General features: G+C 38.9%; 1 protein-coding gene across 1 annotated transcript in view; it reads right to left on the bottom strand.

Annotated features, from left to right (window-relative positions):
* The window catches only part of LOC150085866 (matrix metalloproteinase-2-like), a 426,755-nt gene extending 400,969 nt beyond the window's left edge, over positions 1–25,786 (bottom strand). Inside the window, exon 1 of the mRNA XM_090373545.1 lies at positions 25,263–25,786. Within this exon, the coding sequence (XP_090229671.1) occupies positions 25,263–25,499 (237 nt within the window). The 5' untranslated portion in view covers positions 25,500–25,786. The remainder of the gene's footprint in view (positions 1–25,262) is intronic.
* Positions 25,787–26,127: the final 341 nt, after the last annotated feature.

Here is a 26,127-nt window from a genome sequence, read left to right as displayed (position 1 = left end):
TAATCTTCCTGAAAACATCAAAAATGGCATTTCACTAAACAAGTTCAAGAAGCTCCTGATTGAACACATCACCAGGGATGTCTGATCTAAATCACCTTCCACTCAACTCCTGAACTTTCCACAATGCATACCAGTTTGGAAATTATGTAAACAAGTTGAAGGAATAGCTGTCAAAAAGCTTGTAACACTCTACGCAATTATTTCATAATTTTTTCTTTCATACTTGTTATTGTAAAAGTACTCACAATGTAATTATAAGTACTGTTGTTAACCACGCGACATGTGTGGTTGGTTTACGAAGTCTCTGTAATGGAATGTAGAAATATGTCCGATTCATGGTGTATCTGGTTTTATTGTTATCTTTTTCAAAGGTCTAAAAAGCCTCTGGCTTATGTATTCTCCCTCCCTTCTTGCTGTTACCTCCCAAAATTGTAACACAAAATAGGGATAAATAAATTATCAAATTAACATTATAGCCTAATAGGCTCCTAGTACCTTATTGTACCCCACTATTTAATAATAATGATAATAATAATAAAAGGAAAATCACAGTATGATTATAAAAAATGAAGTTTTACTATTTCATATATTACTTAATACTAAGGCAAGAGAAATGTTTATAAGATTGTTCTGCAATAGTTTCAACTCCGAAGAACTTACACACACAATCTAACCTACAAATGAAAGTATGCCATAAGGTCGGTGACACGCCTTGTTGAGAAACAAGCAAAAGACACCCTAACAAAGCAATAGCAACTAACGACCACCTCGCCAGTCTTGAAAGGAGATACTAAAAGTCTTACTTTTTTACAAAACGTTTTCAGTATATCGAATAAACTCCATACCTTGCAGAGCCTTCTAATGCATTCAGAATACAGTACACATTTATCTGTCTGACAGAGACGTGGCTCCAAAATAATAAGCAGCTGAGCGCTCTGATAGACAGTTTAGACTATAAGTGAATTGAAAGAGGGAAAGAGATCAAAAGAGGCAGAAGAGTAATGATTCTACACACTGACTTCCAGATTGTGAAAGAACAAGGCTCTAATTCTGATAACTTTAAAGCTGTTATCGCCCCATTCTTTGGTGAGAACCGTAAGATAAAAATTTGTCTTATCTACATGCCACCTGAACATACGGGAGAGACCAGAAATGAGTTTTTTTTTACCTGGCTAGTCTCAAATTTAGATGAAATATAGACAATCATTTTGGAAGATCTGAATATGCCTATGCCGGGGAAAAACGATGCAAAAGCAGAGATAAACACCACAGTAGAAGCGCTCGGAATAAAACAATTAACAACACCTGCAGGATTACAGTGCCTGGATTTAATTTATTATAACTTACAAGATATTAACTTAATAGACAATTCCTTACCATTTTCCTCTGACCACAGTGCGTTTTCAATGGAAGTTTCTCTTTGAAGACAGGCTGCCGACCAGAACTGCGGCAGACTGTTTTCAAATTACTTTCAAAGTCTATATAAAATATCTACTGAAGAAGCCATACACGAAATGTCGCGGTTGCTCTTGCATATTGCCTGTCTATGAGCAGCGAAAGTATTAAAGATCTTCGATAGAGCGAACTCTTGGTTCTCTCCACAAGTTAAAGTTATTTTTAAAAAGAAACAAAAGCTTTACCGAAAGTGGAAAAGAACCGGGCAGCACCCGACTGATCGGACTTTGTACAAATGAAAGGACGAAGTTCATTCGAATGAAAAGACAAGCATATTTCGAAGTTATGAAGGAAAAACTAAAAAGAAGAAAGAGAATAGTAAGCAAGAAAAACAACAAAAAAGAAATGACGGACCAACATTTTAGAGACTGGCCAGAAGCCACACATTCGGAAAGCCTCTAAATGAAAACCAGAAAAATTGTGAGAAAACATCAGCGAGATGCACCAAATGATTAAAAAAACTGATGGAAACCGCTGACACTAACCAAACTAGATGGAAACGTGTTATTACGTGAAATTAATATTACCAGGGAAAACTTAAGGGTAGCTATTAACTCTCTACCCAGTAAAGCAAAGATCGGGCCGGACCACTTCCCATTATTCATGGTAAAAATATGTAGTGCATACATAATTGACCCGCTCCACCACCTTTTCCAACGAATAATAAGTGAGGGGGTTTTCCCGGAAAGCATGGAAAAGATATTATGTAAAACCAGTTCCAAAAATAAACCCTAAAACCAGTAAAGATTTCAGACCCATCGCAATCGGATGCTGCAAAAAATTTGAAAAAGCAATCCTAAACACAGTCAATCAGCACTGCTTTGGGGACAGGCCAGAATACTTGCATTCTGTGCTACCCCGAAGGTCGACGATTAAAAATTTAATGGAGACACTACTACGAAAATAGCAAGCATTAAATAATGAACAACAGCTGGACATTGTTTTCCTGGATGTAGCAGCAGCCTTCGACAAATCTCTATCTCGGCTATGACAGTAATTCTGAAGGAGTATTTCCTCATTACAGGAAGCACCTTAAGTGTTCTAACCAACATCCTTCAAGAAAGACATATTATCGCAATTACCTGGAAACAAAACAGCAACTTACAATATCTCCAAGGGGGCGTATTGTACGCCATCTTCTTCGCAATAGCACTAGCCCCATTTTTAGCTCAAAATTGTGAACAATTCATTACATATGCAGATGATTTGAAATTTTTTTGTTACCTCCAAAGAGCAAGAAACTGCACTTTATCTATCCGAGGAAACAAACAAGCCAATTAGGAAGCTAGAAGAATAAATAAATTTTCTGTTTATACTCCGGCACGTCAACCAAGTCAGTAGAGTTTGCAATAAATCGTCAATACAAATATCTATCGTATTTAGTAGTCACGGGCTTGAACCCCGGTCCACTCAAGGAACGCGTACTATGCACTCTCGCTCCTGACCACTCGGCTACTTACATTACATTGGACTGAAACTAAATGAAAAGAAAACTGCCCAAATGACCTTCTTCAACAAAAAAGAAGAAAAACGAAATTACAATCTCTGTGAACAATACCACAGTTCAAAAAGCGCCCTCACATGTCGACCTCGGCCTTAAGTGGGGTGAAGGATTAACCTACATACCTCACTTCCAATCCATTAGAAAGAAGACATACGCAGCACTCTGGAGCACTAGACAAGTTATACTGTTATGTTATTTTGGTTTTTAGGAGCATTAGCAACTAAGGCCATATTGCTCCGGGATATGCGGCGGTCATTCCCTGACCTTTCCGCATCCTGTATTTGGTGGTGACGGGTTCGAACCCCGGTCTAATCAAGAAGCGTGTGCTACGCACTGCTGCTCCACTACACAAGAACTCACCGGTCTCCAAAGACCTCATCTTATGCTTCAGTACATTTTGAAATGTGTTACACCAATTCCGTTGTACGCATCAAATATCTGGTCATCAGCTCCAGAGAACAACATGAAGGCCTTCTTAGGCGTGGAATACTGGCTCCTCAGATGGCTAAATAGAATCACAGGGAAACCGTTTACCATTTCAAGAGCGGTCTTGAATGCCAATTTTGACATCACACCCTGGCAGCATATCATCATTATTAGAAACATATTTAACTCTGGCAAAGTTATTAACAGAGAAACTAGATGCACCTAAAGTGGAAAATTTGATCACTCGCCCTAGGATGATGCGATGGAGAATAAATGGAGAAGAAAAAAATCTTAAGTGTGAATTGACTCAGTTAGACTCTCTCTGGGGAGATTCTTCCCAGCAAATACTATTAAGTATTTTAATAATTTAAACATAGATCCTGAGAAAGTATGTACAGATAACATGTACAGGAAAGAAATCTTTGGTAATGTGTACCGGCAGGTACAAATAAGAACACTAATTTAATAATTAACATTTACTTTGTACTTAATTAATAACTACTTAATAATTAATGTAATAATCACATGCTGTGTTTTGTGTTTTTTTTTTTTCAAATTTTGTAAATAAGTTCATTTAAATAATGTAACCACACCCTTTAACCATAGGCTGTTAATGGGTGTCTCGAAAGAGAAATAAACACATAATAATAATAATAATAAGCTAGTAAGGAAATACCAGTTGATCAAAGAAAGTGTACCGTACTACAAGTACGAACGCCAGTCAGTACTAGAGACCCCAAACCACAAGTTGTACTGGGACCGCGCCATAATAATGGATAAGATAATCCCGCACAACAGACCGGACATAACCCTTGTAGACAAGAAGGAAAAGGGTACCTATCTGATTGATATAGCAATACCCAACACCGTCAACTTTCGGAAAACCAATGGGGGGGGGGGAAATCAGAAAGTACATGAACCTAAGACAGAAGTTCAAAGAGATGTGGCATATGCAACAAGTAACGACCATCCCGATCATCGTGTCAACCACCGGTATGGTGTCAAAGACATAACAGCCAAGCAGCAATAGGTCTCTCAGCGAACACCTACAAGGAACTCCTACAGATGTTCAGGATAGTCAGAGAGTTCCTCGACCAACAGTAACACCAGACATAACAACAACCACCCTGTGTACTTGGTAGCAATACCCGTCACGAGGTGGAACCCCCAATCAGGGAGAAATAATATAATAATGATTTTAACTTTCTCCATAACGCTTCGTAACCAAAGCTTGAAACCCTTCCCCTCCTCATAACAGCTTAAGCAAATATAGATCACAGCCGTTATCGATGCATCTGCACTGCACGTGCAGATGCACACGACACGTGCCTATAACTATGAAAAAAAAAAATTAAATCACGCCTCGATTATAACTTATATTCTTTATACAGAAATGCATTTACATGAGAAACTTCTTAAACACTAAAATTTAGGATTAAATTACAGTGTTTAAGAAGGTTCTATTGCAAATGCATTTATTTTAGAACTGATTGGACTACTTTAAACAGGTAAGAGTACACAAATAAATTATTACGAAACAACTTTAAATTTACAATTACTATATCGGCGAGAAAATATATATACATCACAGAAGTCATTGCCCTCTTGGATAGCACAATTGGTATAATCATCGTCCTCCCCGACACCGGCTGGAAGAGACCCAAATCTGAATTTCGCCAATGACAAGGTATTTTTATGGGGATTTTTTTTTTTTTTTTTTTCTCTCCCAACGTGGCTGAATTAGTCAATCTTGGGAGAGGATGGCATGGTTTTACTTCCGGAACTTCGGGGTTTTTTTTTTTGTCCAGCAAATGGAAAATTGACAACAGGACACACGCAATTTACACACATATTAATACAGTGTATATACGGCACAATATGGCCTAAGTTGCGGATTCACCTAAAACCCTACAACGGCCAGAAGTCGATTCATCGCCGTAGGAAAGAAATTGTTGCACTTGATTTTTGTATGGAAACACTTGCACGTTTACGGATCGTCTAATTTCTCAGCTCAGTGTTATCAGAGTTTTTCAGGCTTTGTTCCGCGATAGTGATTAAATAGTGGTTAGACCGCCTTGCTATTTTCAACCCTGTATACTGGCTCTTTGAGATTGCATTTTCATAGTATACCTCTTAAATTTTAATTTCCTCATCTATAGATTGTGAATTTTTTGGTAATTACATTTATTAAAATCACTTTAATTACACTGAACAAATTTTGGGTTATTTACAGTATCTTGTTACGGGCATGAACAGTTTACTTTATAGATTTTGGGGTGCTAAACACGGAAATAGTACATAATTGGCAGATTGGCTCTTGTTTTTTTTTTTTTTTTTTTTTTTTTTTAAACGTAGTTTTTTTTTATATTTATACAAATTATTTTTTATTTAAGATGTTCGTAAGATGTAAGGTGTAGCTACGAACATATCTGTATCAAACACACGACGTTTTCGCCTTTAGCTTATATTCAGCTTCAGGAGCATCCCTTTTCACCATTAAGCAATACTTAGCTAAGATGAGGCGCTCCATTTGCTTTTTTATCATTGTTCCATCGCTGCGATGTCTTGATGGAAAGGTTCACGATGTTCGCTGCTGACGGCACCACAGTTTGGCGGGAAGAAATCCAGGTGTAAGTGCAAGAAATGAATCTTCAATGACATGTTGCATCCCAGTTTTTCGTAAGAAGTAATGAGATCTTCCACAAGCCGCCTGTAGTTGCCAGCTTTAACATTTTCTAGAAAACCATTCAAAACATTTCGAAACGCTTTTCACGCTGATTTCTCGCTATCACTGAGGGCACATTCGAACTGTTTGTCTTTGAAAAGTTGTCTTGTTTGTGGACCAATGAAAACGCCTGCCTTAATCTTCTCTGTACTAAGACTCGGGAATTTCTCTTGCAAGTATGTGAATGGAGGACCGTTCACTTCTAAAGCATTCACTAAATTTTTCATGAGCCCCAGTTTGATGTTCAGTGATGGAAGCAAACCTTTATTCGGATCTACCAGAGGTTCAAATGCTACGTTCTTCATTTCTCAGCTAAGTGTTATCAGAGTTTCTCAGGCTTTGTTCCGCGATAGTGATAGGTGTTAGTGATTTTCGTAGAGGCCAACTCCTCTTCTCATAGTGCATATCCTTGGCACGACTATCCCACTCGCAGAGAAAGCAACAATACTTGGTGTAACCTTTTGTAGTCCTAATAATATGGAGATTACCTTCAAATCACCACTTATCTGCCACTCATACTTCTGATAGTGTACAGCTGAGATGATGTTCTTCACGTTTGGGTATGTTTCTTTTTTGTGGACAGCATATGCAAGATGTATTGAAGGCAGCATATTTCCATTGTGTAATAACACAGCCTTAAACCTAACCTACCTTGAAGCGTCTATAAATACTCGCCATTCTTCGGGAACGTTCCTCATGTTCATTGCTGCCATTAGACCATCAACATCCTTGCAAACAGTAAGTTCACCTTTAGGTCGAAAGGATTTATCATAGTCTTATTTCGAGTACGAAATGTTGTCACTTTCACAGAATGACCTATTGTAGCCTCGAGGTCAAAAGCTCTGCCTTATTCTTCGGCAGTTCGAGATCCCTGATGAGGTCACTTTCTGTGATCTTATGTGGTTCAGAAGGATAAAGGTTTGGACAAAATGGTGGATCCCTTGACGTAGATGGCTGCTGTACTTCATGTATATCAAGTTGATATTCATCAGTGTCTTCACCAGAGTGTACAGAAAAACGGTCGGGTGGTTCAAGAATGTACTTCACCGTGAGGCACGGGACGAATTGCAGATGGTATATTTGGATACGTCACTGTCTACTTTTTCTTCATTGTCATCCCTTTTCTAATAGGAGGCACTATACAGAAATAACAGCGTGACACGATTTGTTGGCTCCTCCATATCATGGACACTGCGAAAGGCATAAAACGACCCTTTCGATTCACCCACGCGTTGAGTTGTGATGAACATGTAGTGCAGCATATGTGTGAAGCCCTGTTCTTGTCCTGGTTGAAGCAGGCCTTTTTTATGGCTCGAGTTAAGGGAGGCTTTCTTGAAGCTAACGTGACTTCTCCACATACATAACGGAAGTCATCCGAACTATTCACACAATTACGAGGCATATTAATCTTACACGACACAAATACTGCGCAAAAAGTAGGAATCTCACAGAGAACAGCAATTAACTTAGAACAAATCACCCAACACCTAGCTGTATTCGAGGATTGCTGCAACAGAGTTTAAGACGTATTTGAGGCAACAACAACTTATCACATGATGCGGAGCGAGGCGACAGTTGCCGATCATGTGATAAGAGCGTGAAACTGCGGTGTTGTCATGCATTTTGCAGAGAGCCGTAGTTGACAAAGTAGAATAATTCACTAATATGAAACCTCAACTGTAATTCGAAAATAAGAGCCAATCGACAAATTTTAATGTGATTTTCATGTTCAGCAGCATAAAATAGCCAAAATTGGGTATTTTCATAACATTAAGTGCTGACCAGTGTCATTTTCAGTGCACACCCTTAACCAGGCTACCAGTGCGCTCTGAACATGTGAAAATGTTTCTGCCGTTCTGTGATTCTTTTGATTAACAATATTCCTATTGTGTGGCAGATCTTCATATTATGTGGAAGATCAGGAATTGATTTAAGGAAAAGATTGGCACAACGTCTGATATGGAGTATAGTGCTTTATAGGGGAGAGACTGGGACATGAATTGGAAGGCTGGAAAGTTTTGAGATGTGGATAATGAAGAGGAAAGAAAAGATAAGATGAATTGACAAAGTGAGAAATTAGGAGATTTTGTGAAGGATGGATGAGAAGAGAAGAAATAATCAAAAGGCAGAATATAAATTAGACTTGCGTTGCGAAGCGACAGATTGGTGAAGGGTGTCAAGAAGAAGAAAGTGGAGGGAAGAGCCCCAGCAGCAGACTGAGGAAAAACTAAGGGATTAATTGAGAAAGGGGAGGATGGTGGATATGGGAAAATGAAGATTGACGATAGGGAGATATGGAGTAGTTGAGTGTGTGCGTGTATCTCCATATTTTCCTGTCCTCATCCCTCTTCATTTTACAAAGAGCCCAACACCGAAGGGGAACCCAAACGTTTGTTAAATTGTTAAAACACAGTTATAAAAAAAATATAGGACGTTTCATCACTAACTATGCACCAGGGTCCGGAGAAACTTTATACGGTCTTACCTACGCTCTTCAGTTTTACTCGAAATTAACCCCGAACAGTTGGTTAAATCGTTTCACTAACAAAAAAAATTACGCTGTTCAGTTTTCGTAAGCGCCACCTTGTTCGGTACTGCATTCACGAAGTTGCCACCAGAGGCAGTACATTCTCACAGACTAGCTGACTCAGACAAATTTATGCATATCAAGCGCTTATTTATTTATATCAATTTAATCACACAGTCTCAAACTCTAAACATCCACTTGGATGTATATTATATTGACAAATTGATTACAAAATTACCTACAGAGTTGACACAGTTATTGGCTGCTTTGTTAACAAAACAGTAAATGAAATATAGGGAAGTTTCGTAAAATATAACTTCCTTAAGTCTCAATTCATTATATAATATAGAGTAGTCATAAATTGGGTGAATCAGATCATTTGAGTTAATCGCAGTGATGCCTGAAGAAACAGCTTTGTTCTGGATTTTAGTGAGCATATTTGCTGTACCTATAGTTTGTTTCCTACGTATCGGTCTGTGCAAAGCTGCTTCTCAGGAAGCAAATCCAAAAAATGGGTTTTATAAAATAACAGCGTTAGCAGGAAACATCCGTTCTAGATTCATCAGATTGACCTTCATGGAATGGTTGATTTGCGTTATTTCTTACCCTTTTGGGTGGTAGGTAAATTATTTGGAGGTTAGTTCAGCGAGAGAGAGAGAGAGAGAGAGAGAGAGAGAGAGAGAGAGAGAGAGAGAGAGAGAGAGAGAGAGAGAGAGAATGCATAGATTCTTTGTGAGAAATGAGAATTTGATAATTTCATAGGACAGTAATGAGATAATAAATGGCATCCCTATGATTCTGTTTGCCAAACGGTGAATCCAATACTCCTACGAATCGACCGCTCTCCTGTCAGTACTCCTATTAAATCCACCATTCGATAACCAGTACTCCTATTAAATCCACCGTTCGATAACCAGTACTCCTCAATCTGTTCATCGGTGAATCCAGATGGACAGATTAGATTTACTGAACAGAATTGCTATCGATCCAACTCACCGTTGGATAAACAGAATCATGAGGTTGCCGTTTACTATCGAAAGTTGCAGGGTCGGAGGACAAAAATTGCGAAGCATAGAATGGAATTGGTGTGAGACAATTTTTGATATATGGAACTATTAGGTTGGAAGTGTATCTTGTTACTTCTTGCTCTTATAAACACATCGCTGCATCAGTTTTTTTTTTTTTTTTTTCGTCTTGTTTTCAAAATAGTGGAAGGCAATACCCTCGTCCCGAGTGAGTCCAAGATCGAGGTGATGCGTCACAGTATCATCTTTGGCACCTCCTATATATAATTCGAATTTATTCTTGCTTTTATTTTTGGTAAAGGTTAATTAGACCGATTTACTGGAATTAATCACCATGCCTATGCTCTAAAGTATTTTTCAAATTGAGTAATTTGACCGGTGGCTTGCTGAATCGTTTCAGGCAGTCAGATAGGGGAGAAGAGGTCACTTGAGTAAACAAAGAACTTTGTGCTTTGGAAAATATATAATGTTATCACTGTTCATTTATGTTCTTATTTACGATGAATAAAAGATGCTTATTAAAACTGGGGTGTATTTTTTTGGAAAGCCTTATATTATATATTTATTTATTTTATTGTTTGTTTAACTAAAGGGAAGAATAAATGCAACCACTTTGTAATGTTATTCTTTATTTTAAATGTTAAGTTATTTTTTTTTTTTTAAATAAATTGCGGAAGCAAAAAATTTTTAGCGTTTAATTAAGATTACACAGCGTACTTTGTAAGTTGAACAGTGAGAGAGATTGAATATTACTGCCTTACTGAAATTCTTACATAATCAGTGATGCAGACAAAGAACAAACCATACTAAACGAATACTGGAATTCATGTTCACATCACAGTAATAGATTTTTTAGTTTAAAAATATTTCGGCATCTTTATTTGTTGTTGCAATCGCTAGATAGTTGTAAACATGAGAATGCTAATCTAAAAGTTAAATTAACGAAATGCCACAAGAAGGCACGTCTCTCGTAATTAAATCTTCAATGACATACAAGGCAGAAGTGAGAGAAAGACGAATTTTCCTTGTTTTCGTGAGAGCCAGAATATTCCAATTCAAGTTCCATTATTTTTTACGAAAAAATTATTTTAAAAAATGCATCATGCGTGACATTCGTGCGTCCCTCCCCGTAAAGCATAATATTTTGGCTGGATTCCCCCCTTCCTTGGGTTACGTAATTTGCGAATAGCTCCCCATTCTGTTGTAATGTTAATGGTTGCAAGAACATTGTTTCAGCCACCAGAGGGCAGTGTTCAGAGGTTTTCTTAGAGAGAAGAGATAGTTTGAGATGTGGATAATGTGGAAAAAGTGGATAAAGTGAAAATTACGAATTATAGGATATAATAATATAATTTGATGAACAACAACTTCAAAATATAGAATAATATTCTGAAGTTGTATTTTTATAAAAGCAAGCAAATTTATTTCCGGTCCAGTAACAATGTTAATTTAGCTAGTATTATGACACAAATATGATCAGAAGATAAATAACATATTTATATGCAAAACAAAACCGAATATAAAGAATTCAAATATATATATGTATTTAAATTATATGTGTTAAGCGTTAACAATTATAAATTTAATCATATACAGACCACCCTTCCCAACCGGTCTTTTTTGAAGAAATCAAAAAGTTTCTGTGGGATGTAGGTTCCTTTTTCACTTTCATAAAGCTGTTCTTCATTTTTCTTTTAAAACGAAAACAGATTTCGACAGAATTAGAAAATTTAATAAGAGAGTGTCGCGGAAACTTTTGACTTCGTATAATTTAACTTTTACTTTTTAAATTTTCTTATTCTTCACTTCTATCATCGCCAACAGATCCTTCACCCCAGAACTGTTGTTACTATTTCGTTTTCCACTATTGCATGATGTCTGGCCCAGTCTCAATTTTTTTTTTTTTTTTTTATAGCCACGTTCTTACATGAAAAAAAATTGATGTCCTTTTAGACATTGCTGTGCAACACATTTTGACACTTTCATCTTTGATTCCGTCCAAATCAACAAGAACATAGTCATCGTTTAATAGCTTTATATGCGCTCATTATAGTGGTCTGCTTTCTTACATTCCCAGCCTGCAGCCCAATCGTAAATCCAGGAGCGAAACTACCATACCCAGGTCTACCACCGCGAGAAAAGACAGGGGTGTCCGCATTTAATTTTACCCTTTGAACGGTTTTACTTATTTTATAAAGCGATCGTGAAACCATTCTAAAAAAAAAAAGTTCGGAACTGTATTATTACAGTGCGTCGGCCGTGGGCCACTGGTTAGCGTGTATGGTGACAAGTAAGGAGGTGCTGGGTTTTCGTTCTCCAGGCAGTTTTCAGATGGGAGTAACTTGTGTTCTTCGATTGACAAAAAACGCAACGAAAATGCGACAGGGCAAATTAAGCCGTAAGTAAACGTATTACAGACGCTCTGAACAGCCAACTATCATATACGTACTAGGCTGAATGCGCTGGTTCTCGTCCAATCACCGCAGTTAAGCAGCGTTAGGCCTGGTTAGTAATTGGGAGGGTGCTCACCTACGAATACCCGGTTAAGGTTCACTCTTTGCCTTCCTTTCTTTTTAATTGGTGACGTACAAAAGCGGCTAATGGGGGATACCCTGGGGTCTGCAACAACAACACTTCAAGAGGCTTTTGCCATATCAGGTCATGTGTATTGCGTGCAAGTTCTGTCTAGTGTTCTGTTGTACCGTTGTTTGAACGGCGCCTGGCACGTTAGCAGGTGGGAAGCAGCACCACTTGGTCACCGCGTCCCACTCTCCATCCCCAACAGGGATGGGAGATGGTAAGGTAATAAAGTGTAAATCTGTGCTTTATACCTTTACTTTTATAGCCTGTGGATAATATTCCTCCTATTTTCGCTTATCACAATCGCCGTTAATAGAATTAATCAATTCGTTATTTATTATTATTTTTTTTTTTAGGTTTTTTTTTTTTTTTTTTAGGAGCATTAGCAACTAAGTCCGGGATATGCGGTGGTCATTCCCTGACCTTTCCGCATCCTCCGTATTTGGTGGTGACGGGCTCGAACCCCGGTCTAATCAAGAAGCGTGTGCTACGCACTGCTGCTCCTTCCCACCTGGCTACGGAGGCGCCTAATCAATTCGTAAACGTGATGTGATCACAATGACCGGCGCTTACTACATATCGTATAGTGAACGGTATTTTGTTATGGAGTGTCCATCGTAAAGTGTATCCAAATTGTCTGAGATCTCTGTAATCACCTTTACGAAAGCAGCCCTTCCCTTTAGCCTTGATGGTAGTTACAGCTTTAAGTAATTCCCACATCAATACATTGTGATCACTGTCACCCAGTAGTTCCTTCAAATGCAAATTCTTAATGCATGAATAATCACTGCTGATAATCAGATAAAGAGTATTACTCCCTCTGGTTGCCTCTCGATCATGTTGCTGTAGTAAACAGGTCATCCAATAAATCCACAAAAGTCTTGCTAGTGTGCAAGTGACCAACCCACAAGTTCCAGTCAATATCTGGAAAGTTAAAATTCCCCAATATAAGACATTCCGATTTACTGGCCCAGTCTATTTCTCTGCATAATTGCTCATTATACTCATCAGATTCATTAGTCCTATAACATACACCATTCATTAGTCCTATAACACACACCACAATATCATTTTTCCTTTCCCAGTGCTTATTTCACACCAAACGGACTCAACACTGCATTGTCCACCAAAATCAATTGGATGTACTTCCTTAGATTTTAGGTGTTTCTTAACTAACAGCATAACCCCTCCTCCCTCTCTGTCCTGTCTATCCTTCCTGTACACATTGTACTCCCCAAATTCCAATTCTGCACTGCTTATATCTGTGTGACACCACATCTCTGATATCAAAACAATATTTGCCTTTGATGTCTTGACTAGCACTTCAAGCTCATCAAATTTATTCACTATACTCCTAGCATTGGTGTACATGCAAGTATACTGCACCTGTGTTCCTACTCTTAGTTACCCTAACACAGCATGTATTTACTTGTTCCATTATGACTCCCAGCAGTCCTGGAAATCTCCATTACTTTGCTTTCCAGGCTGCTGCTCATTCTAATAGAAGCAGTGCAAGAATCACTTCTGCCTCTGCCTGGGCCACTGCTAACCTTTTAGTCTGTGTATCCCCGCCCCCCAAGCTAGCAATTTTTCGAACCACTCAACAAAAATAACGAGCAACAAATTCGATGTACTAGCTCGAGACACGGAAGAAGACAACGGAGAAGATGATGATAATGAAACACAAACAGGAAAAACTCCTGCCGTACCTGCGATCCATATAGAAATTGAGGATATAAAACCATTACTAGAAAAACTAAACTCAACTGTTCCTGAAGAATATATGTACAAAATAGAAAAAAAAAAAAAAATCAGAATTATGCCAAAAACTAGTAAAGCATATACGCTAATAGCCAAACCATTAGAAAATACCGATTACAGCTTTTATACCCATTCACCAAAACAAAATAGATGCTATAGGGTTGTACTGCGAGATGTACACTACTCCACAAAATTAGCTGACATCAAAGCTGATATAGAAAAACACAACAATCAGGGTTGTGAGGATCTGCAATATAAAAACACAGATTATCCAAACTGTCTCTATCTATGTTTTTCTTCGATCTAATGCCAAAATCAAACAATAAAGATATATACAATATCGAATACATCCTTAACGCCAAAATAAAATTCGAAACCACCTCATAAAAAATGGAACTAGTGCAGTGTAAAAGACATCAACAATGTGGACACACCAAAACTTACTGCCAACGTCCATTCCGTTGCGTAAAATGCGCTAAAACCCACCTGACAACCAGCTGTCCAAAAACTGATAGACAAACTCCAGCTAAATGCGCTCTTTTTAGCGGAGCACATCCAGCCAACTATAAAGAATGTACCGTTTACAAGGCGATCCAAGCAAGAAGATTTCCACCGAACAGGGTGAAACAAGTGTCAACAATCCAACCAGCAGCAGGCAATGCAGAGCAAGACACAAGACAACAACCCCAAGTCAGACCAACATTATCCTACGCTCAGGTAGTGAAAGAAAGAGCCCAGCAATTACAAGAACAGAACAAACTCACGCAAAACATGCCAACACAAGTGCAACAATCTCTCTTCAGACTGGAACAAGCTCTTTAGACAAGCGGAAAATCAGGCAAGGTTGACAGAAGACATAAGAACGATGCTTAACCTGCTAACAGCACGTGTAGCAAAACTTAATGATAAAATCGTAAAAAATTGCTCTGTGGAATGCCAATGGCCTGCATGGACATAGCCAGGAGGTAAGAACATTTATTATTGAGCATAACTTAGATATCATGTTGATTACAGAAACACATTTTACAAACAGAAACCATTTTAAAATTATGAACTATAGCTACTACGACACAAAATATCCTGAAGGAACAGCTCGGGGAGGGTCAGCAATAATTGTTAAAAACTCCATAAAGCACCATGAGCTAGCCAAGTACAAAACGAATTCTACGCAAGCAACGAGTATTGCAATTGAAGACTGGAGAGTCCTATCACGATTTCTGCAGTCTACTGCTCACCAAGCTATAATATTAGTAAAAATTATTTCATAACCTTATTCCAAGCTTTTAGGAATAGATTTATTGCAGGAGGAGATTACAATGCCAAGCATGTACAGTGGGGTTCAAGAAGAATAACACCGAGGGGACGAATACTACAAAGAGTAATGCAAGAAAATCATTACGAACATTTATCTACAGGCGAACCAACATACTGGCCGACAGATAGACATCTTCATAACTATAGGTAGCGCGGAAGATTACACAGATATAACATCGAGTCTAGACCTGTCTTCTGATCACGCCCCAGTAATAGCAAATTTGAGCTCGCATATTATAATCAGACAGAAACTACCAGTTCTTAATAATAAATACACAGATTGGGAATACTTCCAAGAGCTAATAAATGAGTAAGCAAACTTAAAAATACCTTCTAAAACATCTGACGATATTGACCTAGCTGTAGAAAACCTAACAACTATAATACAAGCTGCTGCCTGGAAAGCTACACCAGAAATAAAAACACACAGGGAAAAACAGAATTTGCCAATCATCATAAAACAAACAATATCAGAAAAACGAAGGCTAAGACGAGTCGGGCAACTGATCAGACACCCTGAAGACAAAAGAAATTTTAATAACGCAACAAGAAATTTAAAAAGAATGCTCTATGCAATAAAAAATGAGTCAATTCAAGGACATCTGGAACAGATAACTGCAACTGATGCCACTGACTATGAATTGTGAAAAGCCACAAAATAGGATAAAACAGCCAACACAACCAGTACCACCTAACAAAAAACCTAACAATGACTGGGCAAAAAGTGACTCAGAAAAAGCCAACACTTCTGCTGAACACCTGGCAAAAGTTTTCCAACCATATCCCTCTGAATCTACAGTAGAAGAGGAAGAAGAAATCCATCGTTATTTTGAAACTTCTCATCAACTGTCTCCACCTGTAAAAGCCTTCTCGCTCGCCAGCTGAAGTAAGGAGTATCATACAAAGAGAACTGCATTCTAAAAAAGCTCCGGGGTACGATTTGATTACTGGTTAAATACTCAAAAGAACTACCTCCAAAAGGACTAATGCTTCTAACGCACATATACAATACCATAAGGCGCCTCCGTAGCCAGGTGGGCAGGAGCAGTGCAGCAGTGCGTAGCACACACTTCTTGATTAGACCGGGGTTCGAGCCCGTGACCACCAAATACAGAGGATGAGGAATGATCAGGGAATGACCATCGCATATCCCCGGAGCAATATGGCCCTAGTTGCTAATGATCCTAAAAACCAAATAACAAACACACAAACAATGCCATAATACGCGAGGATTACTTCCCAGTAGCTTGGAAAGTTGCCCAAAAAATAATGATACTAAAGCCAGGGAAACCCTCCAATGAAGTAACATCATACCGGCCCATCAGTCTACTACCAATATTATCAAAAATAATAGAAAAGCTAATATTAAAACGGCTGAAACCGATCCTAGAAGAAGAAAACTTAATTCCACCAGATCAATTCGGATTCTTTTTTTTTTTTTTTTTTTTTTTTTGGTAGTTGTTGGCGCATAGGCTGCTGTGACCATAATGCACCTCCCAAGGTTTTTGCAGTACTTTGATCCAAGCCCGAGGCGGGAATCAAACCCGCGACCTTTGGGTTGCCAGGCAGGCACTTTACCCACCCGGTTAGCCCGGTCGGCTCCAATTCGGATTCAGACATCAACATGGCACTATTGAACAAGTGCATAGAGTTGTCTATTTTATCAACAATTGTCTGGAAACAAAAAAAATATTGCTTGGCTGTGTTCTTAGAGATCAGCCAAGCATTCGACAAGGTTTGGCATGCAAGATTACTATACAAACTGAAGAAGGTACTATTTCACCAATTATATACAATTATAAAATAATACCTCACGGAAAGATATTACCAAGTAACACTGAAAAAAAAAAAAAACTGTTATACATGTATTTAGGCCACCCGAATAATTAAATTCATCTGCCGTGCTGTGTCTTATGTTTGTTAATTGTGTGTGTTCTATGGTCGATTTGTCTGTTTGCTGGACGAAAAACCCCAGTTTCTGGGGGAGTGAAACTGAAAGAAGAACAAACCGAGTTATTCCCAATACTCTCTGGAGTGCCAAAGAGGAGTGTCTTGGGGCCAGTGTTGTACACCCTGTACACCGCTGACCTCTCAGTTAATGATAACACCCTAGCAGCAACATTTGCTGATGACACAGCAGAAATTGTAACTGATGAAAATCCAATAATTGCAATACAAAGTTACAAGAACAGCTTAACCAGACACAAGCTTGGCAAGAAAAAAAAAAAAAAAAAAAAAATGGCGCATGAAAACCAATGAGACAAAATCTACTCATGTTACATTCACAATGAGACAGGAAACAAGCCCATCACTGAAATTAAATGGCCATGCCATACCGCAAGCAGACGATGCTAAGTACCTTGGCATCCATCTAGACAGACGCTTAAATTGGAGAAAGCACATTTGGACAAATAGGAAACAACTTGGGCTAAAGGCTAGCAGGCTGTATTGGCTAATTGGAAGAGATTCCAAGTTATCATTGGCAAACAAGCTACTTAAATACAAAGTCATACTGAAACCCATGTGGACCTATGGCATCCAGCTTTGGGGCACTGCCAGCACCTTTAACATAGAAATACTACAACGCTTTCAATCAAAAATGCTGAAAAATAGCAACAACGACTAGAAGCGCATCCAAATTACCTGGCAATGAACCTGTTGGATAACAGCGAAGTTCCCAGAAGATTAAAAAGCCAACATCCGCTGGACTTAGGTAGTGCAGTGCTCAATGTTTTAATTAAACTAATCTATTCGGTGTGAATGCAGTCGCCAGTGATTAAGTAAACTCAACAGAAGTATCGTCACTGGACGTCTCCTTCATTCAAGACAATCCTACTGACATTTGTCATACATCAAATTTACTTAATGTTCGTTATCTCGAACAGATTGTAAATGAGCATTACAGTCAAAAGAAATAAAATAATTAAAAAAAAAAATAAAAATAATGATTCATCCCTCCCCACCACTGTACTACTCCGTTCCAGGCACGAGCGATGCGTGTCCTAATCAGTACCCCTACTCGGCGCCTCCGTAGCCAGGTGGGCAGGAGCAGCAGTGCGTAGCACAATCTTCTTGATTAGACCGGGGTTCGAGCCCGTGACCACCAAATACGGAGGATGCGGCAAGGTCAGGGAATGAAATGCTATTTTTTTCGTCATTCTCCACCGCAATGCATAAAATATTTCGACGGAAAAAAAAAATTATAATTCAACTTGTCAAAGCCTAATAGCGAGCGCTGTAAGGCATATAGAGCACGTATACGTGCAATGCAACCACCAAAACCACCTGCAGTGAGTAGAAAGGAGAGATCTGAGCTATTTGGACAGCGTGCGATGGAGTTGAACAAAGAAGCCGGAGAAGATCCATCCACATCCTTAGAGCCTTACATCCCCCCCCCCAGAAATGTTAGAAGTCAATTTGAAAGGAGTCATGGAAGTTGATACTGCAAATGAAAATGACGAAGAGTCCTCGAAGCCCAGGCGTAAACGAGAAGCGAAGAAGCCAAAACCGACTGCCAGAATTTAAGAAACACCGAAAGGATCCATGCACAGTTTAAACATACATTCCTGAATAATGATTTCGGTTCAGTCTGTTCCGTGTGTGATCGGCTTTGGTTCAAGAACAATGTGACGATTATAGCAGCTCGAGATCAAGCTCTTCTTCAAACAGCATTTCCAAATGAGGATGGAAGTTAAATATCGGCTTGTGACAGCTGTCGTGGCTCTCTCAAGAACAAAGTGATTCCAGCTCTATCGAAGTAAAATGGTTTTAAATATCATCCGATGCCACAGTACTTGCCGAAACTAGATTTGGTAACGGAACGTCTCATATCTCCGAGATTCCCATTCATGCAGATTCTTCGCCTGCGGCATTCATACGGTCAGTACAGGATCCTCGGTTAAGTGATAAATGTTCGCCTAAAGAAGTTTCGTTTAACATCCGCTATGGGTGCTCGGTACACACAATTTTTTCCTCTGGGTGTCTGGATAAGCATATGTGTAAAGAGAGAAAATTGCGGTTAAGGTCCATAACCCAGAAGGTCCACATTTTAAATAAAATATTTAGTAATTACTTGACCTAATTCTCCAGAAAGGAGTGACTCGATCTGGGACCGTAGATAAGACATCACTTGGTAAATGTGTCTCAAAACGTTCTTAGGATCAGGTTTCAGGGAAGAGAACTGTCTTTGAACAAATTATTAATGGTCCTTAAGGAATCTCATTGTCTTGGTCCTTACCTTCCCCTTGTCTTATTATGCATACGAGGGGGGGGGGCTCAAAAAGATTTGTATTCGCCCAGTGGTTTAATAGAGGGTTGAAACAAATACCACGTATTACACTTTTTCAAATTCAAACAATAAAGATATATACAATATCGAATACATCCTTAACGCCAAAATAAAATTCGAAACCACCTCATAAAAAATGGAACTAGTGCAGTGTAAAAGACATCAACAATGTGGACACACCAAAACTTACTGCCAACGTCCATTCCGTTGCGTAAAATGCGCTAAAACCCACCTGACAACCAGCTGTCCAAAAACTGATAGACAAACTCCAGCTAAATGCGCTCTTTTTAGCGGAGCACATCCAGCCAACTATAAAGAATGTACCGTTTACAAGGCGATCCAAGCAAGAAGATTTCCACCGAACAGGGTGAAACAAGTGTCAACAATCCAACCAGCAGCAGGCAATGCAGAGCAAGACACAAGACAACAACCCCCAAGTCAGACCAACATTATCCTACGCTCAGGTAGTGAAAGAAAGAGCCCAGCAATTACAAGAACAGAACAAACTCACGCAAAACATGCCAACACAAGTGCAACAATCTCTCTTCAGACTGGAACAAGCTCTTTAGACAAGCGAAAAAAATCAGGCAAGGTTGACAGAAGACATAAGAACGATGCTTAACCTGCTAACAGCACGTGTAGCAAAACTTAATGATAAAATCGTAAAAAATTGCTCTGTGGAATGCCAATGGCCTGCATGGACATAGCCAGGAGGTAAGAACATTTATTATTGAGCATAACTTAGATATCATGTTGATTACAGAAACACATTTTACAAACAGAAACCATTTTAAAATTTTCACCAGACAAAATGACACATTTTTGTCATCTCTCAATACACTTCCGCAGGCCAGTTTTGTAGAATTCCTCTAACTGTCCTTCAGACTTGGCAGCAGAAATCACCTCATCATCAGCAGCAGTGTTTTTCACGAAAAAAGGACAGGGTCAGGAAAGAGGAAGAAATCCGAGGGTGCAAGATCGGGGAGGAATAAGAAGGATGTGGCAATATTTCAGTTTTTCCTGGCACATCGAGACAACATTTCATATGCACACTCTGCTCTTTTCTTCTGGTAAAGAGTGAGAAGTCTGGGGAACCATCTAGCATAACTGTTCTTATATACAACTGTTGATGGATGATGTTCTCCACAGACCCTACACTAATTTGGAGTTCTGCAACTAGTTTTTTTTTTTTTGCCGATAATACGGCGATCTTCCACGATTAATGTCTCAATTTTTGTAACACCCTCTTCTGTTACAGCAGTTGTTTGGCGTCCTGGGATTTCTTCATCATGCACTGAGGTTCTTCCACATTTGAACTGTTTATGCCAATGTGCAACAATACTATAACCTTGGCAGTCTCCTCCACAAACAGCGACCATTTCTTCGCAGATTGTTTTGGGAGTTTTTCTTGTAGAAATAGGAACCGAATCACTGATCTTTATTATTCCACTATCCATTGTGATACTTCATTCAGCGCTGCAAAGGGGGAAAAAAATAATAATAAATAAATCAACTGTTAGATCGAAACCAAAATTCGAGGTTGCTATAGAGATTAAGGTATCAAACAAAAAAAATTCCTCTTTCTAACACAACTACGGTGAATACAAATCTTTTTGAATTCCCTCGTATATAGGCTTTAATGAGCTTAGCAAAGAATCCTTTTACGTCATGCAAAAGCATGACCAACTTAAGGAAGTCGAGCACTACCTTCTCCGAGAAGCAAAATCCGGTCTCAGCAGTCTTGCTACATAATCCAAAGTTAACATCCAGTCTCGCTGCACTGTGGCCTCCGTAGCCGAGTGGGCAGGAGCGGGAGTGCAGTAGCACACGCTCTTTGAATAGACTGGGGTTCAAACCCCTGACTGCTGAATACGGTCGATCTGCCAACCCGCACTGGACCAGCGTGGCAGATTATGGTCCATTTCCCTCAGCATGAATTGTTGAGGAGGCTTCCATCCTGCAGTGGGTTGATAATGGCTGCACTTTACTTTTTACTCGCTGCACTCGTGGATAGCACAGGTAGTAGAATCGCCTTCCTCCCCACACCAGGTAGAAAAGACCTCGGTTCGAGTCCCATAGATTATGAGGAATTTTTATAGGCCTTTTTCACAACGTGGCTAAGTTAGTCGGTCACAGACAAGAACAGCATGTTTTTTTTTTTTTTTTCTCCCTGAAACTAACTCGGGTTTTTCGTTCAGAAAACAGAAAATCGACCACAGAACACACGCAATTTATAGATAGTATACCCGGAGCAACATGGCCTTAGTCGCTGATGATCCTAAAACCCTACTACAATAATAACGACAACCAGTCTCATCTGACTGCACAATAACCAAATGTTCGCTACAGTATAACGCTAGATTTTTCTTTCCAGCTCTCTGTACATCCATCGTGTCTCTGTCTCTCTCTCTCGGACTGAAATGTTGCTTATAATAATAAAATAAAAGCAGGTAATTACCTCCTCCATGCTATAGCTTCGTCTTGTTAATATATTAGAAGGAGTTCCTATTACCACCCTCCGCATATTCTTTAAAAATAACTACACACTCAATCACTGGTAGTGGCACGTGGGGATCCGTGTTCGCCAGTGTCATTAGCAATCCAGGATATTTGTATTACTGTACTTGAAAGGTGAGGTGCAAGAAGACGAAGGAAGAACCACTTTCTCTTAGGTACTATGCTGTTCTTCACAGCTCAACACTTTGGAAATTCTAACACGTGTATTACTACTCTGTACGCAATCGAAATATATTTACTTTATGAATGCCAAGGTAGCTTGCTCTAACCAAGAAAATTGCAAATGTCATATTTATGTTGATCTGAAGAAATATGTGCACATAATATTTGGGGCATAAAGCAGCTGCAAATCGACGACCTACTGAATCCGACATTAGATTTAAGTCCAGCAACCCCTATAATTTAAAACTAGGAGGAAGTGGAATTTTAAGTGGTGAGTGAATTCAGCAGAGTTTCTGAAATATATACAAGTACAACAATAATTCTGTAATAATAATAATTTATTTCACACAGGCGATTATATAGTAAGAGCGGAGCGGCTAAAAGAATTCAAGAGATCAACAACGTGTAATTAGCATAACAAAGAAAACAATGGCATAATAATAAATGCTGTACAGGGCAATCTGACTTTGGAAGTGGAACTAGTAGATACTTATTGCAATAATTTATATATTGGGTAGCCTAACAGAATATTTCCCCAATATGTTGTGGCTCAGAGTTTATGTGATGTGCATGAATCTAAATGTCAGTGTAGTTAATAACAAAGAGAGAAGGAAATACAGAAGGCAGGTGGTCTGTAGATCTGGAGATTTCTAGCACACAGGCGTTTGCCCACAACTGAAGTAGGGTCAAAGACATCAAACAGCAGACTGTCTCGAAAAACATGACGTAGCCACGTGTGTGCCCATCACTTGGCGTTGCTTAGCAACTGAAGACGATCGATCTCAGCAAAGCGGCGCCAGAAAGATTAGGGTTAACTGCAACGAAGCTTTCTTCGATGTTACTTAACGACGTTTGTCTAACAGAAAAGATTCGAGATATTTTTGTTGTGTACGTAGAAATGAACGCCCACGTGTATCTTGTAACTATTTCTTGCATGCATTACAGATTATGACAGATCAGGATCAGTATACAAGTCTCGGTTTGCGTTTTCCATTTGTGATAAACAATTAACCTTCTGCTTATCAAAATGAGATCTAACCTTTCGTAATAAAGTCAGCTGTTTGGACAACACAGTATAAGTTCACTCTCGTTACAGCAATGAATCCTGTTTGTCAAGATAGGAAATACGAATTCTAATAGGTAATCCCTTGTTTTGATATGACCTTGAATAGCTTTGCCTCTCCATTCAACGTTTGCTGCTACCTCCCACAATTCAAGGACATTGTTGTTTTCCACTCCTTATACAGCGAATACGGTGCAGTACTTGGGCATATTTCAAAAGTTATAGAGTAATGCTTTCCTTCATTGCTATTTGCACACAGTAATTATATTTATATAATTGATTGTGTAATCTCCTACATCCTGCACAAGAAACCAAAATCACTCATCACTGTTACAGTTTAATTGTAGTCTGTAAGTGGACAGTGCATTATGTATAACACCTCAGAAAAGAGCACCATAATTGTAATACCCATTCCAAGATCGATAATTTACTATTAATTAATTAGAACCGTTTCCAGGAGTCAACGGTAAATATTTATTTTCAATCTTTATTTTGCATTAATCGCTGTTCGTATACAACGATGCGAGTTAAGCCAGTCTTAATAGAATAATGGAGTTATGTTTGTCAAAATACGCAAAGATTATCCATTATTCCATTCATAATTTAATTATGGAAATAAGTATTTGTAAAATGTCAAAAATATATCGGTCAGAAAGTTATCAAACAATGACGCGCCCCTGCTCCTCTTTTCTTAAATGTATTCTAATGAATGTTAGTACACTTTGTTATATTCGATAAATACTTGATATTTCACCTTTTCATCTCAGGTTTTAAATATATGGGTTTTGATCGTGTCTCCTCGCTATTCCTAGAACCACACTTACTACCAACAAAAACATTTCTTTGTTAATGGACGTAGCGTTCTTTGTACTCTACCAGTTGGTTAACTCTAAAAATAACCAGTCTCTCTCTCTCACCCCCCCCCCCACACTGCTACCCACACACACACTCTTAGGAGACACCTTAATGCAAGTTTCCTGTTATCAGACGTAAGAATACAATTTCTGCCCTCTTTTTCTGAACTTATTTTTCCTTTTATGTTCTATAGAAACATAGCCTTAATGATTTGTTTATAACATATATACTGAACTGACCATTCCATCAGTCCATATTACTATTTCGAAATATCAAAGAGTGAAAGATCTTGTTTTAGAAAAAGAATTGTCATCCATTTTACAAAAAAAAAAAAAAAAAACACCTCCATCACACCTAGAATTTGGAGTGTTACCGTTCTTGTACTGTATTGTACCATTAGGGTAGTGAATTAAATTGCGTATATATTTTGCACATAATTGCCTGTAACTAATTTGTTGTTTCCACTTTAACAGTTACCTATCAGAATTTCTATGAAGACCAAAAGCAATAGCATATACGTTAAATTTAAGATGCAGAACGACTTAAATTTGGTAAAATGGAGAGGGGGAGAGAAATGCTAGGTAGTAAGTTTTTTTTTAAGTTGGTACTACTTAGTCTATCACTGAGATTTTTCCGCAGTCTTATAGGTTGCAACATAGCAACAATACGATTATTCATCTGGAAAATTCCAGTGGAAGAGGGGTGTCGACACACGGCTAGAACTACTGGTAATGATTATAATTGTGTGTGTGTGTGTGACGTAAAGCTATTTTTTTTCTGGAATTTTTAATTATTTCTACAAAAAGGGAATTTCTACAAGAACATTTTACTCTTAAATGAATTTCTGCAGTGCAGAATGTTTCAAAGTGAATGAGTTACTAACCTTTTGGAAGAAACTCATTCACTTTCTATTAGGGACTTATCATTACTAAAAGAATTCTGCATAATTTCATTCAAACCCATATAGTTAGCTAAAGATAACTTGAAATAAGAAACTAACAAGCCTCCTTTACGTTTACACTTACATTCATCATGCAGAAGGAAGAAGAGCATTACTCACCACAGCTTGCGCCACGGAAGAACTGGACATCCGAGGACTAGCCGGGAATCCTTCGCCACTTCTTGTCACCGCCGCCAGCGTGCACATAAACACCACCACATGCCTGTATAGCGTCCCCGTAACATACGTCCTTTTCCACCAACAGGAACGTTTAGGCCTAACATCACTCCACAAATAACGCATTCCGGTGACATCTCCGACACCCATCCGCCTTCTTCCATCCTCACTCCTCCGCATCGCCGCGGCCTGACCGCTGTACCCGGGCAAAAGTGCCTTCTGCCCGTTCTCTGTTGCTAGTGACCGCACATGAGCAGCTACAAACTCCCTACTCTTAACAACAGAAACGACACCGCCCCTTTTTCCTCCTGGCGTTGGCGATCTCCGCTCGACCCAGAGAATAACCTTAGCGCACGTGCGCGTGCTCGCTTTTAAGGTTCGGCGAGAATAACGTAATGCTGCCTCTTCGCGCCAGGAGGTCTACGAGTGCGAACAGACACAGGCAAACCGCGGCTTAGCTCAGAACATGCAGCTTCACCGTGTGACCAGACCTCACAGCTTCTCTCGAATGACTCTCAGGAAAGAGGCGTCCTCACCTATAGATGTAGTTCCCTCCTGCTCCCCCCCTCTTTTGTTCATTGTAACGGCAGTTCACTCTCGTTTTGCTCTGTTTTCGCATGACCTCTCCTTCCTTCACGTAAATGTATTGATAAGAAATCGTTCTACAAACAAGAAATTTGATAAATAATAGAGAAAAGCTTCACTAATTCCACTAATAATACACCCATTTCCTTTCTCTGGTACGTACTAGTTTTTGCTTTATTTTATTTCCCGTTATTTCAGGAAAATTGATTTCCATGCAATATAA

The sequence above is a fragment of the Mastigoproctus giganteus genome, chromosome 5, assembly GCF_048544385.1.
Source record: "Mastigoproctus giganteus isolate SK-2022 chromosome 5, ASM4854438v1, whole genome shotgun sequence".
Classification (NCBI taxonomy): Eukaryota; Metazoa; Arthropoda; class Arachnida; order Uropygi; family Thelyphonidae; genus Mastigoproctus; species Mastigoproctus giganteus.
Note: the sequence above shows the minus strand (reverse complement) of the source record. Positions and strands in the feature narration are given on the sequence as shown.